General features: G+C 35.7%; 1 protein-coding gene across 12 annotated transcripts in view; it reads right to left on the bottom strand.

Annotated features, from left to right (window-relative positions):
- The window catches only part of RALGAPA1 (Ral GTPase activating protein catalytic subunit alpha 1), a 253,551-nt gene that overhangs the window by 157,885 nt on the left and 76,234 nt on the right, over nucleotides 1-19,432 (bottom strand). For all 12 annotated transcript variants that reach the window (XR_003515516.2, XM_027568751.2, XM_027568756.2 and 9 more), the window contains exons 11-13: nucleotides 18,820-19,017; nucleotides 6,627-6,764; nucleotides 2,610-2,758 (exon numbers count right to left, since the gene is read on the bottom strand). Coding sequence is in view for 11 of the 12 variants with exons in the window: in XM_027568751.2 (XP_027424552.2) it covers nucleotides 2,610-2,758; nucleotides 6,627-6,764; nucleotides 18,820-19,017 (485 nt within the window). In the remaining variant the exon portion in view is untranslated. The remainder of the gene's footprint in view (nucleotides 1-2,609; nucleotides 2,759-6,626; nucleotides 6,765-18,819; nucleotides 19,018-19,432) is intronic.

The raw sequence follows: 19,432 nt of genomic DNA, 5'->3' as shown, positions 1-19,432 counted from the left end.
ATCAATTAAAAATGTATGCAAAAGCTCATTATTGGGAGGTGAGAATGTGGTGGCTGCTCCCATCCCCCACCCCCCAAAAATCAAGTAATAACCTTAGGAAGCTGTTTGAAGAACATTCCTCTATCTATACAGTATAGTTCTACCTTGATGCCTATACATCTATTCTTCATCTTTATAATATGGAAAATAAGCACATATCCAGAAGTGTACCAGGTGCAACTGCAAAAACTACGTGATTTTTAAGATTAATAGATCACAGTTGATCCTGACAGGTAATCAAGGACCATCACTCTTTTGCCTCTTTCCACCCTTTTAAGTTTGGCCATTTTTTAACCCTTTATTCTCCTTGTGTACTCCAAGTCAAGACAATCCTAATATTATTTCTATCTTGCCTCTTTCTCCTAGATGCTTATTATTAAGACCATAAAACCACCTTATTTGCACTTGATAATTTGGAAACTGATTAAACCACACGTGAAAAAGGGTATTTCAGTTTGGGTGTACACCCAGACTACCAGCCCAAGTCCCTATCACAGCCTCCTCTCTGATTTGTCTGTGGGCCCATTCCAGACACAGCAACATGTGGGACGTGGAACAATCCATGTGAGAAATGTGGCAGAGGTAGCAAGAGATCACAGACCTAGAAGTCATCATTTTTCTGGAAAGGGAGGGCAGAATCAAATAGAAAAGTATCACTCAATGAAAAATATCCTGAATTGCTTAACAAATAAATACATGTATTTATTCATAAGATAAAAATCCAAGTTGCCACATTTGTAATCTTAGTCTTCTGGCTTAGCTGTATGAAATGAAGAACTTTTTGAAATCAACCACATATGCAATAAAGTATAGATTTTCCAAATAAATCTTATCTGACTTGTGGTCAAATCAAAACTCATTCATATATAACCTTTCACTTTGTAATATGATAGTAATGATTTTAATTCATAAAATCTTATAAATTCAATGTAAATATGTGAGTAATCTCTCATAATGCTATGACTTAAAGGGAACTTATAAAAAAATTTTTTTTAATTCTAAAATTGTGTTCCATAATAGCAGACCTCTCACTTTAACCTGGCTCAACAATACTGATGCAAAGTACATTAAAAAAAAAAAAAAGGAAGGGGGGACAGAGACTAATAAAAGAATGGTCCAAAATAGTACGGTTACTGGATAATAATAACCTAGACTCTGCAGTCTGAAGGACCAGTTCAAATCTCAGCTATGTAAACAAAGATAAATGAACTAATCTCTTTGTGCCTAAGAAACACCACATAAAATAGAGATATTATCTACCTAAGAAGTGCTACAATCAAGAAAGAAAATGCATGCATAGTGCTTAAAAACATACCTGGCATCGAAAAGTGTTCCAATTAAGTTAATAATACTTCCTGATGTAACTATATCCATACTGCTAATAAAGAATTTTTTCAAAATAAAGCCATTTTTCCATATGCAGCAAAACATGTACTAGGCATAATCTTTCACTAAGTACTTCCACTTTTTAAGAAGTCAAACGAGAAAAATTATGTATGTATAAGGATGATCACTGTCTTCCCTCCACCCCAAAATAAAATGGAAATAACTATATATCCATCAAAAGGAGACTGGTTAAGAAAATTATGGCACATACAAATGGCATAATACTAAGTGACTATATATGGTTTGGTGAACCAGATGTTCATCAAAGGGCAAACAATGATTACCTCCAGAGAATGAGTTTTGGGGCAACTTTTATTTTCTTTTTAAAACTTTTCTTTGTTTGATTTTTACAGTGAACATGTATCATTTTTACAAAAACTGAAGAACTGTTCTTTTCCCCAAAAGGCCTATTTTTCCATTCAATTAAATATTTAAAGAGTACAAATAATATATAAAATACTATCCTAAGAATGTGGGAAATACAAAAACAAAGACAACAGAGACATACTTTTTAGGGCCTTTCCATTCAGAGGTAAACAGACATTTATACAAGTAATTTAAGGATTCAGACAATTTTGAAAAGAACTAAAACAGAGGTACAAATACATACTGAAAGGAAGTGGGGGGAAAATTATAAGTAAGGATACGTGGAAAAAGGAAGGTGGAATCTAAAGAGTTACTGTGACAACATAAAAAGATGGCAAGAATGAGATATTCTACAGAAAAGTTCAGAATGTGCACAGGAAACAGCAATTTGGTAAAGCTGGGAGCTGGATCCCATTCTGCAGGGTAGAGTTTAGGCTTGAGAGAAAGACAGAAAATTAGGCAGGGACCTCACTGTAAATGCCAGGTTGAGAAATCAGGCATTCACACACTTAATCATTTACTTATTCTTTTATTCACACATGCATAATTTCATTTATTCATGCATGTATTCATTCCTGAAAGTGGTGGGGGGGGCATCATATGTCCACTTTAGAAAACTAATCCAGGAAGGCTGATCAAAGGTGTCTAAGATAAAGTGGAGACTACTACTGTCATCATAATTATTACATAAAATATTTACTTGCTAATAGAAGCCTCTACAATATTGCGACAAGCCCTGTTCAGACACTACTCCTCTAAAAATTACTATAATTATATATACACAATTAAAAAAAACATAAAGGATAAATATTTTTTACCAAGTCTTTTTGTCCATTGAAACTTGTACAACCATGAACCGATAAATATTAAGAATGCGTTTACACATATCTGTGTGCTCATCCAGAAGATTTTTAATTTCATTTGCAGGTTCAAGAAGAAATATGTTTGATGAGTTTATAATAAACACCTAAGACAAAAGACATCATTAGCTATTCATTATAAAATTAAAATTTCTTATTTAAAGAAAAAATAAATTCAGATGCTGATCACTAGGTGATCTACAACGAACTTAAAAGTATAAGGCTACAGGTTAATTCTGATCCTATTTCTACCACTAGTTTGACATGTGAAATTTAAACCCATTAAACCATTTTGTTTTTATATTTATCTAGACAAATATAAAATCACTAGTAGGCACCCAAGGAAAAGAAACCAAGTGAAAAATAGCATTTTTTAAAACTGAGAGCTTTAATATAATAACTCTACTGCTGTCATAAAATGAAACAAACAATAAAAAAATACAAACAGTTTAAGATAAAAGAGGATACCTAAATTAAGAAGAATTTTCAGAATAAGATGTTCAATACCATCTATTACTCTTTTCATGTTTATAGTCTATGTGTGTTTATCTGCTTAGTAATAACAAACTGCATGAACAGATCACATATTATAGTACTACTAATAAGGTGCCATTAATATGCATCTTTTACAGAAAATTTTTAAAGAATTATTATAATCAAATCATTAACTATATTTTGTTATTGAAGACAAAGTAATTATAACGGTGACAGGTGTGTACAAAGGCTCTCGAAGATACTTTGGAGGTATGGAACATTTCATCTATTGTGAAGCTAGGACATTTACATCTTCTATACCCATAATCCTGATTTAAATCCCTGGATGAATTACATAATAAAACATAGTTGTAAAATCATGAGAAAAAAGACTGTTAAGCTAACTTTAGAATAGTGAAAAGAGGTAACTCTGTAAGTCTAGCAACACTGACCAAGAAAAGCAAGAGGCACAAATAAATAATAAATAAATTATCAGAAATAAAATAAGGACATTATATGAGCAATTTGGGAGAAAAGCATTCCAGACAAAAGAAAAAGCAAGACTAAAGGACCTGAGGTGACAGCCTCCCTAGCATGTTTAAGGAACAGCAAGGAGTACAGAATGAAGTGAAGAAGTGGGGAAGCAGTTGGGAAATGATGTTGAGAAAAAGAACCAGAGCACGTGGAGAACTTCTCACATTGCCAGTGGTGAGAGAATATATTTTCCCCTGCAAACTTCGCAGACCAATCCTATTGTAAAATACAATAAAAATGAACTAATAAGGGGCGCCTGGGTGGTTCAGTCGTTAAGCGTCTGCCTTCAGCTCAGGTCATGATCCCAGGGTCCTGGGATCAAGCCCCAAATCAGGCTCCCTGCTTCGTGGGAAGCCTGCTTCTCCCTCTCCCACTCTCCCTGCTTGTGTTCCCTCTCTCACTGTCTCTCTCTCTGTCAAATAAATAAAATCTTTAAAAAAAAAGAATAAGAAAAAGGAAATGAAAACAGACATACAAAAATATAAATGCAAACCATCAAAATCAAGAGATATTAGATGACTTAGTTTCTAAACTCTTAGTCTCAATTTTGTAATTATCTTGTGGGCCAGCACTAGTCTGTGGACCATACCCTGAAGAGCAATGATGTAAAGCCTTATAGACCATTAGAAAGACTTCTGCTTTTATGCTTAGTGATAATGCAAAGCCAGTGGAGGATTTTGAGCAGAAAAATGGTATGATCTGACTTACACTTTAGAGAATCCCTCTGGCTACTGTGTTGAGAATATGCCAGAGTGATGAGTGGGCAAGAGCAGAGCAAGAATACTAATTAGGAGTTTACTGCAATAATCCAGATGAAAGATCACAGAGGCCTGGATACAAGAGGTAGTGTAAATGTTGAATAGTTAGATTCAGCATACATTCTGAAAATGGTCAGGATGTGTTATCAAATTAGATGTAGGATATAAAAGAAGGCAGGGGAATACCTGGGTGGTGCAGTCAGTTGAGCATCTTACTCTTGGTTTTGGCTCACGTCTGATCTCAGGGTTGTGAGATGGAGCCCTGTGTTGGGCTCTGCATGCAGCACAGAGTCTGCTTGGGTTTCTCTCTCCCTCTCTCTCTCTGCCCCTCCCCCCTGCTCCCTCACTCTCTAAAATAAATCAGTAAATCTTTAAAATTAATTAATTAATTAAAAGTAAAAAAATCAGGAAACAAGATGGCTTGAACAATTGGAAAACAGGTGCTATAAATGAAACAAGGAAAATTGCAGGAACAGCATGTTTGTTGAGCAAGAACAGAAGTTTTAGACATGTCAAGTCTGAAATGTCTATTAGATATCCAAGTGAAGATGTTAACTTGGCATTTGAATATTTGAGTTTAAGACTCAGGGGTGCCTGGGTGGCTCAGTCAGTTAAGCGTCTGACTTCAGCTCAGGTCATGATCTCAGGGTCCTCCCCATGAGCAGGGAGTCTGCTTCTCCCTCGACCCCTCCCCCACCCCGCTTGTGCCCTGTTTCTCTCTCTCTCAAATAAATAAAATCTTAAAAAAAAAAAGACTCTTAAGAGTTCAGACAAGAGGTCTCACACTAGAAATAAAATTGTAGATGATGCAGTATATAGATGACATTTAAAGCCAGAGGAATGGATGAGATGAACCAGAGAATAAGTAGAAAAGAGATCTAAGAACTGATCTGGGGCCCTTCAACAATGAAATGGTTAGGGACATGTGAAAAATTCAGTAAAAAATTCTGAGAAGTGGCCAGTGAGTTAGGAGAAAAACAGGAGGCATGCTATTCAGAAGGACAAGAAGAGTTTCAATAAAGAGGGAATGGTCTATTCTATAAAATGCTCCTGACAAGTCCAGTAAGATTAGGATTGAAAAATGTACATCTGGGGCCCTTGGGTGGCTCAATTGGTTAAACATCCAACTCTTGATTTTGGCTCAGGTCATGATCTCAGGGTCATGAGATAAGGTCTCACTCACACCCCATGCTGAGTGTGGAGACTGCTTAAGATTCTCTCCCTCCCGCTCTGCCCCTCCTCCCTCCACTTGTGCACGTGCTCTCTCTCTCTTAAAAAAAAGAAAAAAGAAAAAAATGTACATCTGATTTAACAATGTGGAGGTCACATGTGGTCTTGACAAGAACAGTCTGATTTAAAAAATTAATGACTATAATGAACTCCTACAAATCAACAAGAAAAAGACAACCCAACAGAATATGGGAAAAAGTATATGAATAGGCAATTCATAAAAAGATGCTCAATTTCAGTACTGATGAAAAAAAGCAAATTAAAAAAAGGAAACAAAAATACGAAATAACATTTCACATATTTGGGGCAGCAAAAATTAAAATGTGACTCTATAAGTAAAAAGGGAAGATATAAGGAAATAAAAACTCACAAACACTCTAAAGGAAATGTAAATTATTATAATCATGTTGGAAGATAATTTGGCAATAACAGTAAAGTAAGGATGATAATATACAACTCCTCCAACCCAGTAACTCCACTTCTGGGTACATATCCTAAGGAAATTCTCCCACATGTGTGAAAGAAATAAATAAGAATGTACATTCAGTGTAGCACTATTTGGAATAATGAGAAATTGGAGACAACTTAAAAAACATCAACAGAAAAATAAGTAAAATGTGAAATAATCATAAGTTGCAATACCACAAAGTAGCTAAAATGAATGAACTACAGCTAAGTATCAACAACACAACTCAAAAACATAATGGTTAATGCAAAAAGAAAGTACCAGATGACAATACACCATGACACAATTTATATAAATTTTGCAATTGTCTAGAAAAATAATATGTAATTTTTATCAATACATCAGGAAGTAAAAGGAAAAAACAAAATTAATATTTTATAATGAAAACTGATTAAATGTGGGTGTTGAGTTTATTAAAAAATTATACTGTACAATGAAATACTGAACCATATATTTGAAATATTTAATAATTACTTTATTGTATTTTTTTTAAATACCCAAAAAGTGAACCACCTGCAAAACTGCCTGGGTACCAGCTCGTATGTTTTGTTCTGTGACTTCCTCAGAGGTGTTATGAAGAACATCTTGGTAGGTGCCATTTTTTGCCCAAGTGGAATTTCGAACATGATCAGCAATATCAGTCCCACTTTCCTAAAAAAAAAATCAAGTTTTCATATTTCATTAAGAATGCTGCAACAAGACAGTAAGCTGAAGAAGTAAACTGGAAATTATGGGTTCTTCTGCTAAGCATCTTCTCAGAATAGAGTTTCATTTCATTAGAAAAGCAATGTATATTCACTGTTAAAAAGGTTCTTCTCATTAATAAAAATATAAAGAAAATAAAAAATCATCCTTAAGGGTCAGACAGAAATTTTATCATTTTATATACAGAGACATTTTTCTGTGTAGCTAATGTATAAACCTCCCTTCTGTAACTTACACACTTAAGAATGGGATTATATTACTTAAAATTCTGTAAAACATGAATTTTGTTCTAAAGTAAATGCCAGAAACCAAACAACTTAAATAAAACAATAGAAAATAGCTTCTATTTATTTTAGAGTATTAAAATTCTTATTACTCAGAGAAGAATATTAGGTACTTCAAACCCCTAAGACTCCATCTTTCTGCTTGAGTTTTAGCTGTCAAAAGTCTTGCTGACTAAGGAGTTCCCTCAGGTGAAAAGCCACAAAAGCAGACATTTCACTCAGAGTTGTTCCCTTTTTTTAAGTTTCTTTCTAGTTTCTTCCTGCTTGCGGTCACTCACCAATATTTTCAAATAGTTCATTGTTTTTTTTTTAATATTTTGTCTAGAGCTTATAATTGTAATACGCAGGATGTTTAGTCTAATACAAACTACTCTGCTATTACCAAAGTACTGAAATCAGCTCTGTCTCCATAGCCAATACAGTATACAATAGTATACTGTACTTCTCTCTTAAGCCTCATACTCCTATGATCAGATATCTTCTGAACATTTCTTCCTGAATGACCCAAAAACAGTTCCAACTCAAAATATTTAAAAGTTAAGTTTATTAACCACATCCTCCCATCCTTACCAACCCCTCTGGCCACCATAGTCACCACCACCAAACTTGCATTTTTAAAAATCCTATTCGTGTGTGAATGCCAGCTACACGCTGTTGTGAAAGAAACAAACTTGAGACTCCTCCAATTCCTCATTTCTCTCACACAATTAATCAAGACCTACAGATTTTACCACCAAAGAAACTCTTATCTGTCTTCTTCCTTATATTTCCACTGTAATTCCACTGTCCTGGTACTTCTCTCCCTTTGAACATTGCTAATATTTCCTAACTAGTCTCCTTACCTCCAGGCTGGCCTCCAACCTATCTTCCACTCTCGGCTTGATATGATCTTCTGAAATATAGAACTATCCATGCCATTCTTCTATTTACAGTCCTTCAAATTTTTCCAGTATCTATCTAGAATGTAATCCCAGTCGCTACAATGGCATACAAGTTTCTGAACAGAGTCTAACTCTTGCCTATCTCATATTTCCATATATATATATATACATTTTTTTACACACATATATGGAAATAATATACATATATTACATATATATGTAAAATTTAGGGTCTCTCACATCTTTGTAGATGCTATTCACACCATGTGGTTCCTTTCCCTTTCGTTACCTGCACTTCATATTATACTACCTCCTCCATGAAGCCTTCCCTAAGCCTAAGAAGAGTTACAGATTCCGTCTATCACACTCTAAGACCATAGCAATATTCTTTTGTAATACTTATTTTGCATGTTTGTCTTCTTGCTAAACTGTAAGTTATGTGAAGGTAGAAAAGAGGTCTTTTCATGTTTCTATTTCCAACACTGGTTCTGCATATGGACATTACCATGTTTTACGGGGCACTCTCAGTGTTTTATTGTCACAAAATTTGAGAATACCATGGAGATTTAATGGGATGAGCCAGGGAATGCTAAACATACTACAAGATGCATGACAGTCTGTCTGCACACACACAAACTGTCTTGTATTCCACGTCTTTCAAATGTCACATAGACACTAAGAGAATAAAAAGCCACTATCTGAATCTATAACTTAACTCCATTTTATAATTAAAACCAAATTTGGGGGGTGCCTGGGTGGCTCAGTCGTTAAGCGTCTGCCTTCGGCTCAGTCACGATCCCAGGGTCCTGGAATAGAGCCCCGCATCGGGCTCCCTGCTTGGTGGGAGGCCCTGCTTCTCTCTCTCCCAGCCCCCCTGCTTGTGTTCCCTCTCTCACTGTGTCTCTGTCAAATAAATAAATAAAATCTTAAAAAAAAAAAAATGGGGGGGGGGGCCTGGATCGCTCAGTCGTTAAGCATCTGCCTTCCACTCAGGTCATGATCCCGGAGTCCTGGAATCAAGCCCTCCATCGGGCTCCCTGCTCCACAGGAAGCCTGCTTCTCCTTCTTCCAATCCCCCTGCTTGTGTTCCTGCCCTCGTTCTCTCTCCCTCTGTCGAATAAATAAAATTTAAAAAAAAAATAAAATGAAATTTTAAATCATTTTTATATATATTAAACATCAGAAATATAAATCAGTGAATGATTATATCTTCTTTTGTTGTTCATGCCATCAGCAAGAGTTGTTGGCATTCTGAAAAATCCACATTTCTAATGACAAAACTAGTTGCAGGATTTGAGTAATCAACATGTTTTACCTATAAAACACACCTACATCACCAGGCTTTTGTAGACTCCTTCTTTCCTTTCTCCCTCCTTTCCACTGTTTATTTAATTACATATGTAGGTGTATTATTTTTGTATGTATCATTTTTATTTAAGGATAGTAAATGATACAGGGTAACCTCAGTATTAAGGCATAAATTTATGACAAAAATTGGGGGAAAACAAATTATTTAAACTGATAGGTTTATTTTCTAGATTGATGCAAAAATTGGATGTTTTAATTGATGCATAAAAAACAGAACTATAATTAACAATTTACATGGTAAATTTAATTTACTTCAATTATATTTCTCAGTTACATTTAGTTACATTTCTTAGTTAACATTTTTCCCTTTTTAGAAATAAGGAAGGATGCTCTACATATATATATATTAATTCACTGAATCCCTGCAGAATGTGGCCTATTCATTCCTATGTTAATATCCTGTTAATCCACTGATGAGATTAAACACCAAGGTAAAAAAAAAAAAAAAAAAATTACCAAATCACTCCTATTCAGATTTAGTAAAATATGCGTCAGTGTCACATTCCCCAACTTTTTTTTTTACATTAACATATAATGTATTATTTGTTTACGGGTACAGGTCTGTGACTCATCAGTCTTACAAAATTCACAGCCCTCACTATAATACTTACCCTCCCCAATGTCTATCACCCAGCCACCCCATCCCTCCCATTCCCCTCCACTCCAGCAACCCTCAGTTTGCTTCCTGAGATTAAGAGTCTCTTATAGTTTGTCTCCCTCTCTGGTTTCATCTTACTTCATTTTTCCCTCCCTTCCCCTATGATCCTCTGTCTTGTTTCTCAAATTCCTCATATCAGTGAGATCGTATGATATTTTTCTTTCACTGACTGACTTATTTCGCTTAGCATAATACCCTCTAGTTCCATCCACTGGCAAGATTTCTTTTTTTGATGGCTGCATAATATTCCATTGTGTGTGTGTGTGTGTGTGTGTGTGTATACCGTGTGTGTGTGTGTGTGTGTGTGTGTGTGTACCACGTCTTCTTTATCCATTCACCTGTCGATGGACATCTGGGCTCTTTCCATAGTCTGGCTATTGTGGACATTGCTGCTATAAACATTGGGGTGCAGGTGCCCCTTCAGATCACTACATTTGTATCTTTGGGGTAAATATCTAGTAGTGCAATTGCTGGATCATATGGTGGCTCTATTTTCACCTTTTTGAGGAACCTCCATACTGTTTTCCAGAGTGGCTGCACCAGCTTGCATTCCCACCAACAGTGTAGGAGGGTTCCCCTTTCTCCACATCCTCACCAACATCTGTCGTTTCCTGACTTGTTAATTTTGGCCATTCTGACTGGTGTGAGGTGATATCTCATTGAGGTTTTGATTTGGATTTCCCTGATGCCGAGCGATGCTGAGCACTTTTTCATGTGTCTGTTGGCCATTTGGGTGTCTCTGCAGAAATGTCTGTTCATGTCTTCTGCCCATTTCTTGACTGGATCATTTGTTCTTTGGGTGTTGAGTTTGATAAGTTCTTTATAGATTTTGGATCCTAGCCCTTTATCTGATATGTCATTTGCAAATATCTTCTCCCATTCTGTCAGTTGTCTTTTGGTTTTGTTGACTGTTTCTTTTGCTGTGCAAAAGCCTTTTATCTTGATGAAGTCCCAATAGTTCATTTATATCCTTGCTTCCCTTGCCTTTGGCGATGTTTCTTGGAAGAAGTTGCTGCGGCTGAGGTCGAAGAGGTTGCTGCCTGTGTTCTCCTCAAGGATTTTGATGGTTTCCTGTCTCACCTTTAGGTCTTTCATCCATTTTGAGTCTATTTTTGTGTGTGGTGTAAGAAAATGGTCCAGTTTCATTCTTCTGCATGTGGCTGTCCAATTTTCCCAACACAATTTGTTGAAGAGACTTTTTTCCCATTGGACATTCTTTCCTGCTTTGTCAAAGATTAGTTGATCAAACAGTTGAGGGTCCATTTCTGGGTTCTCTATTCTGTTCCACTGATCTATGTGTCTGTTTTTGTGCCAGCACCATACTGTCTTGATGATGACAGCTTTGTAATAGAGCTTCAAGTCTGGAATTGTGATGCCACCAGCTTTGCTTTTCTTTTTCAACATTCCTCTGGCTACTCGGGGTCTTTACTGGTTCCATACAAATTTTAGGATTATTTGTTCCATTTCTTTGAAAAAATTTGATGGTATTTTGATAGGAACTGCATTAAATGTGTAGATTGCTCTAGGTAGCATAAACATTTTCACAATATTTGTTCTTCCAATCCATGAGCATGGAATGTTTTTGGTTAGAACCTGGCCTATGACAAGGATTAAAAAACTGAAGGACAAGGATTAAAAAACTGAAGGACAAGAATTAATTTACACTTAAAGAATAAATGATACCAGGTACCCAAATTTCACTTCCACTCTGTCTTCCCTCATCTCTTCTCCTCTATGAGTAAACTCAAGCCTTTCTTATCACAGACCAGTTTATTCTGCAGTTAAGGATGTTTTCTATACTGCAATGTGCAATAGTGCGAAACTTTCCAAGAAAGAATTCAGAATATTCTGGTTTCTTATAAGTACCCAACTTCTAGAATAAGACAGGTAAGGGGAAACTGTAGTTTGGTAATCATCCTTAAGAAATATGTACTACAACATTAATTTTTATCTAGTACCACAGTTTTATATATTACACCTTTTTTATTGGAGTATAATTGACATACAGTATTTATATGAGTTTCAGGTGTACAACAGAGTGATTCAACATTTATATACATTTCAAAATGATCACAATAAGTGTAATTACCATGTCACCTTACAAAGTTATTAAAATACTATTAAATACATTCTCTATGCTATACTTTACATCTCTGTGACTTCTTTACTTTATAACTTGAAGTTTGTAGCTCTTAATCCCCCTTCACCTATTTTGCATATCTCTCCCAACTCCCACCCCACTGGCAACCACCAGCAGGTTCTCTATATTTATGAGTCTATTCCTATTTTATTCTTCATTTATTTTTTTATAAACTGCATATAAGTGAGATCATATGGTATTTCTTTCCCAGACTTATTTCACTGAGCATAATGCCCTCTAGGTCCAGCCATGTTGTCACAAATGGCAAGATTTCATTCTTTCTCAGGGCTAAGTAATGTCTAAGTGTGTGTATGTGTGTGTGTGTGCATGTGTGTAGAGAGACAGAACATTTTCTTTTTCCATTCATCTACTGATGGGACACTTAGTTATCTCCATATCTTGGCTACTGTAAATGATGCTGCAATGAACACAGGAGTGCATATATCTTTTTGAATTAGTGTTTCCATTCAGCTAAATACTCAGAAGTGGATTTGCTGATCATATGGTATTTTTATTTGTAATTTTATGAGTAATCTCCAACTGTTTTCCAGAGTGCAACAATTTGCATTCTCACCAACAGGACACAAGAGTTCTCTTTTCTCCACATCCTCACAAACACTTGTTTTTGTTTTGTTTTGTTTTTTGATACGACCATTCTGATAGGTGTGAGGAGGTATCTCACTGTAGTTTTGATTTGCATTTCCCTGATGATTAGTGATGTTGAGCATCTTTTCATGTGTCTGTTGGCCCTGTACGCTTCGAAAAATGTCTATTCAGATTCTCTGTTCATGTTTTAATCAGATTGTTTAGCTGGTGTAGAGTTGTAGGAGTTCTTTATGTATTTTGGATATAAACCCCTTACTGGATATATCATTTGCAAATACATTCTCCCATTCAATAGGTTGCATTTTTGTTTTGCTGATGGTTTCCTTTGCTATGCAAAAGCTTTTCAGTTTGATGTAGTCCCAACCATTTATTTTTGCTTTTGTTACCCTGGCATGAGGAGGATTCAAAAATACATTACTAAGACAGCTGTCAAAGAGCTTAATGCCTATGTTTTCTTTCAGGAGTCTTACAGTGCTGATCATATGGTATTTTTATTTGTCTTTATCAGGTCTTACACTTAGGTCTTTAACCCATTTTGAGTTTATTTTAGTGTACAGTGTAAGAAAGTGGTCCAGTTTTCCCACACCACTTACTGATGAAACAGTCTTTACTCCACTGTATATTTTTGCCACCTTTGTCAATAATTAATTGACCAAATAAGGGTGAGTTTATTTCTGGATTCTCTGTCCTGTTCCACTGATCTATGTGTCTCTTTTGTGCAATTACCATACTGTTTTGATTACTACAACTTTGTAGTATAGTTTGAAATCAGGGAAGTATATAGTATATGTTGAATTACCTCCAGCTTTGTTCTTCTTTCTCAGGACTGCTTTGACTGTTGAAAGTATTTTGTGGTTCCATACAAATTTTAGAAAATCTGTGAAAATTGCTACTGGTATTCCGACAGGGATTGCACTGAATCTGTAGATTGCTTTGGAAAGTATGGACATTTTAACAATGTTAATTCTTCCAATCCATGAGCATGGTATATCTTTCCATTGTGTCTTCTTCAATTTCTTTCATCAATGTCTTACAGTTTTCAGTGTACAGGTCTTTCACTTCACTGGTGAAATTTATTCCTAGGTATTTTATTCTTTTTGGCACAATTGTAAATGGAATTGTTTTCTTAATTTCTCTTTCTGCCACTTTGTTATTAATGTATAGAAATGCAACAGATTTCAGTATATTAAGTTTGTATACCGTGACATTACTGAATTTATTAAACAGTTTTGTGTAGAATCTTTAATGTTTTCTATGTATAACCCTATGTTATTTGCAAATAGTGACAATTTTACTTCTTCCTTAATAATCTGGATGCTTTGGGGCCCCTGGGTGGCTCAGTCGTTAAGCGTCTGCCTTCGGCTCGGGTCATGATCCCAGGGTCCTGGGATCAAGCCCCACATTGGGCTCGCTGCTCGGCGGGAAGCCTGCTTCTCCCTTTCTCACTTCCCTCCTTGTGTTCCTGCTCTATCAAATAAATAAACAAAATTTTAAAAAATAATAATAATAATTTGGATGCCTTTTATTTCTTTTTATCTGATTGCTTTGGCTAGGACTTCCAATACTATGCTGAATAAAAGTGATAAGAGTAGACATCCTTGCCTTATTCCTGATTTTAGAGGAAATGCTCTCAGTTTTTCACATTGAGTGTGATGTCAGCCATGGGTTTTTCATATATGGTCTTTATTAAAGTATGTTCCCTCTAAACCCACTTTGTTGAGAGTTTTTATCATAAATGGATGTTGAATTTTGTCAAGTGCTTTTACTGCATCTATTGAAATGATCATATGGTTTTTACCCTTCCTTTTGTTAATATGGTGTATCATGTTGACTGATTTGCAAATACTCAACCATCCCTACATCCCCAGAATAAATCCCACTTGAACGTAGTGAATGATTCTTTTAATATATTTCGGAATGCAATTTGCTAATATTTTGTTGAGGATTTTTGCATCTATATTCATCAAGGATATTGGTCTATAGTTTTCTTTTTTTGTAGCATCTATGTCTGGTTTTGGTATCAGGGTAATGCTAGCCTCATAGAATGTATTTGGAAGGTTTCATTACTCTTCGATTTTTTGGAATAAGTTTGAGAAAAACAGGTATCAACTCTTCCTTAAATGCCTGATGGAATTTAACTGTAAACCTATCTTGTCCTGGACTTTTGTTTGTTGGGAGTTTCTTGATTACCAAAATCAATTTCATTACTAGTAATTGTCCTGTTCAGATTTTCTATTTCTTCCTGATTCAGTTTTGGAATACTGTATGTTTCTAGGAATTTATTCTTTTTCTAGGCTGTCCCACTTGTTGGCATATAATTTTTTGCAGTAGTCTCTTATAAGCCTTTGTATTCCTATTGTATAGGTTGTTACTACTTCTTCATTTCTGATTTTATTTATTTGGGTCCTCTCTCTTTTTCTTGACAAGTCTGGCTAAAGTTCTGTCAATTTTGTTTATCTTTTCAAAGAACCAGCTCTTAGTTTCATCAATCTTTTCTATTGTATTTTTAGTCAGTCAGTTTCATTTATTTTTCCTCTGATCTTTATTACTTCCTGCTACTAATTTCGGGCTTTGTTCTTCTTTTTCTAGTTCTTTTAGGTATAAGGTTAGATTGTTCACTTGAGATTTTTCTTGATTATTCAGGTAGGCCTGTATTTATATAAACTTCTCTCTTAGAACTGCTTTTGCTGTGTCCCAAAGATTTAGTAATGTTGTCTTCATTTTTATTTACCTTAAGGTATTTTTTTTTTTTATTTCTTCACTGACCCATTGCTTATTTGGTAGCATGTTGTTTACTCTCTATGTCTTTGTGTTTTTTTCCAGTTTTTTCCTTCTAATTTATTTCTAGTTTTATAAATATTGTGGTTGGAAAAGACACTTGATATGATTTTGATCTTCTTAAATTTACTGAGACTTGTTCTGTGGCCTGATATGTGACCTATCTTGCAGAATGTTCCATGTGCATTATAAAAAATGCGTATTCTCCTGTTTTTAGATGGAATGTTCTGTACATATTTGCTTAAGTCCATCTGATCTAATGTCTCAAACAAAGCCACTATTTTTTTATTAATTTTCTGTCGGGACAATCTATCCATTGATGTAAGTGGGGTGTTAAAGTTCCCTACCATTATGGTATTACTGTCAATTTCTCTAAATATCTGCTTTATATATTTAGATGCTCTCATGCTAGATGCATATATATTTACAAATATTATATTCTTTTGTTGGATTGCTCCCTTCATTATGTAATGCCCTTCTCTGTCTCTTTTACAGTCTTTGTTTTATCGTGTCTGATACAAGTATTGCTACCCCAGCTCTACTGATCATTCCCATTTGCATAGAGTATCTTTTTTATCCCATCACTTTTGGTCTGTACGTGTCTTGTAGGTAGCATACTGATGGGTGTTTTTTTTTTAATCTATTCAATTACTTTATGACTTTTGATTCAACATTTAGTCCATGTACATTAATTATTGCTAGGTATATATTTACTGCCATTTTGTTCATTGTTTTCTAGCTGTTTTTGTAATTCTTCTATGTTCCTTTCTTCTTTCTTGCTGTCTTCTCTTGTGATTTGATGACTATCTTCAGTTTTGTGCTTGGATTCCTTTATTTTTGGGGGACCTATTACAGGTTTTTTGTTTGTGATTGCCATTAAGGTTTATGTATAACACCCTATGTGTTAGTCATCTATTTTAAGTTTATGATCACTTAAGTTCAAACACATTCTAATTGGACTACATTTTTACCTCCCCCTCGCCACCTATTATGTGTCTGGCACATTTTACATGCTTTTATTTTGTGTTTCCCTTACCTAGTTACTGTAAATATAGTTGACTTTACTACTTTTTTCTTTTAACCTTCATGCTAGCTTTTTAAGTGACTGACCTACTTCCTTTATTATATGTTTGGTTTTTCCAGTTGTAGAAGTGCTGACAACACTGACTCCACTGTTGGCCCTCCATCTTGTTTTTATTTGCTTGGTGACCTCTCTTGGGGATGCATGTTCCAGGCCCTTGGAGATTAAGATACATATGTTAGAAATACCTGCCAAGGCTGGGATGGGGGAAGCTTGCTTTGACTGCCCATGAATCTGTTAGAGATGATGCAGTCTTTATCCTTCCTGATGCACAGGTGGCACCACACGATCCAATTAAAAGGTCAACTGTCAATTAAGTGCATGTGAACCCTCTCATCACATAGTAATGCCCTTCTGCATATCTCTTGCTCTATAAAATCTACGGACTAAGGTCTAGACTTTGTGGAGGATAGCTGTACAGCACCTGGATCCTCATCTGCCTGATCACCTCATCAACAAGCTACCCTGAACAAAACTCTGTAAACCGTATGGAAGCTGTCTTCTTTGATTTCCAGTCTCAAAGTGTCTTCTCAGCTTGGGGAGTACTCTACTGTCCCTCCCCTACTTTTTAACACCAGGGAAATGTTTTCTTTCATAATTTTTTTACTTCTAGTTATGGCTTTTTCTTTTCTGCATAAAGAAGTCACTTTAACATTTCCTATAAGGCTGGTGCAGTGGTGATGAACACCTCTAACTTTTGTTTGAGAAACTCTGTATCTCCAGTTCTGAATTATAACCTTGCTGGGTATTCTTGGCTGTAGGTTTTTCCTTAGAGTACATTAAATACATCATGCCATTCCCTCTGGCTTGCGAAGTTTCTGCTCAAAACTCAGTTGAGAGTCTTGTAAGTGTTCCCTTGTATGGAAGTTGCTTTTCTCTTGCTGCTTTTAAAATTCTATATAACTTACAACATTTTAATTCCTATGTGGACATCTTTGGGTACATCTTATTTGGGGCTATCTATGCTTCCTGAACCTGGATGTCTGTTTCCTTTCTCAGTTTGGGAAAGTTCTCAGCTGTTTTTCCTTCAATAAGTTTTCTGCCCCTTTCTCACTCCCTTCTTCTGGGACCCCTATAATGCAAATGTTAATACTTCTGATGTTGCCCCAGAAGTCCCTCACCCTATCTTATATAAAATTCTTTTTTCTTTTGCTGCTCAGCTTGGGTATTTCCACCATTCTGTCTTCCAGATCACTGATCCATTCTTCTGTACCCTCTCCCCAGTTGTTGATTCCCTCTGGTATACTTTTCATTCAGTCAAAAAATATCCTTCATGTACATCTCAAACTCAAAGCTCTGCAAACTACTGTCTCTGTGCTGGATCTCAGAGTGTGTGAAATTGTGGGTGGGGCCTTCAGGAGCACTGTCTGTTTCCTATAGCCCCCTGGTTGTCCCAGAGTTAAGCTTCAATGATTTTCAAAGCTCCTAAAGTTCAGCTCTGCTGATTTTCAAAGCCAGATGTTGTGGGGAGGTCTCATTTTTCCTGTGCAGATCTCTACAGCGGGGATGTATGACAGGGTGCTTAAATCCCTTGCTTCTCAGGTAGGATCTCTGGGCCTGCGACATCAAATCACTTGTGGGTCACCAGACTGGGGGTTTGGTTCCCAACCTGACCTCATCTCTGTCACACTTTGCCCTTCTCAAGGTGGCTTTTCCCCGCCTTTCTTTTTTTTTTTTTTTTTTTAAGTAAGCTGTATGCCCAACATGGGCCTTGAACTCACAACCCGGAGATTAAGAGTCACTCTACCAACCGAGCCAGCCAGGCACCCTATGGCTTTTTCTTTTTATCTTTAGCTGTGCAAGAGCTGGTCTCCTAGTCTTTAGGTCTTTCTCAGTCAGAGTTCCTTTTTATGTAGTTGCAGTCTTGCTGTGTTTGTGGGGAGAGGTGAGCTCAGGATCTGCATATACTCTGCCATCCTCCTAACAGTCTCAAATATTACACCTTTTAAAATGGCATCTAATTTTGATCTACACAATGAATTAAAGAATCAGTACACAATCTCAAGAGTAATTTTTTAAAGTTGTGACATCAAAGAGCATTAGGACAGAGTACTGTGGTAACTGTTGTATTACCTATGTTGCAAAATATACTAAAAGGTATCTTTAACTTCCCATTTATTATGTATATGTATCTCAACATATTATTACACTTTTGTGAAAATCTATTAAACGTATACTAAAATATGTTAAGTCATATAAGTTTACCTCTTCTCTCTTTTCTCCTTCTTCCACTGAAATAACATGGTCTGTGACATTGTCAATACAAGGTAAGTCCGAAGAAGAGATCACAATTTCTTCTGGTTCTTGCATAAACAAAGGTTTTTCTTCTTGCTGGATCCATTCTTGATATACTTTTACCACTTTTCTCATAGCTGCTGCTTCACAAATTGGTAATAAAAATGCCTAGTGAAAAAAAAAGAGAACACACATAATTATACATTTCACTTTGCCACAAACCACTAATACATTTTTATCTTGTTATAAAGTATGATATAAATGATTTTTAAAGAGTTAAAAGTCAACCAATCCAAGGTCAGAAAAAGCCTTTTGTTTCCAAAAAATTTGTAAATATATTGACATAGAAATACTTTCAGCAGGGGTGCCTGGCTGGCTCAGTCAATAGAGCATACAACTTTTGATCTCAGGGTCAGGAGTTCAAGCCCTACATTGGGTGTAGAGATTACTTAAAAATAAAATATTAAAAAAAAAAAAGGAAGAAATGCTTTTGGTAGACAGACATGGATTTCAAGTACAAGAGCAAAGATTTGTTTCACTTGTACTATCTCAGAATGAAAATATTCCATGTTTCATGAAATAA

The sequence above is a fragment of the Zalophus californianus genome, chromosome 6 (assembly GCF_009762305.2).
Source record: "Zalophus californianus isolate mZalCal1 chromosome 6, mZalCal1.pri.v2, whole genome shotgun sequence".
Taxonomy (NCBI): Eukaryota; Metazoa; Chordata; class Mammalia; order Carnivora; family Otariidae; genus Zalophus; species Zalophus californianus.
Note: the sequence above shows the minus strand (reverse complement) of the source record. Positions and strands in the feature narration are given on the sequence as shown.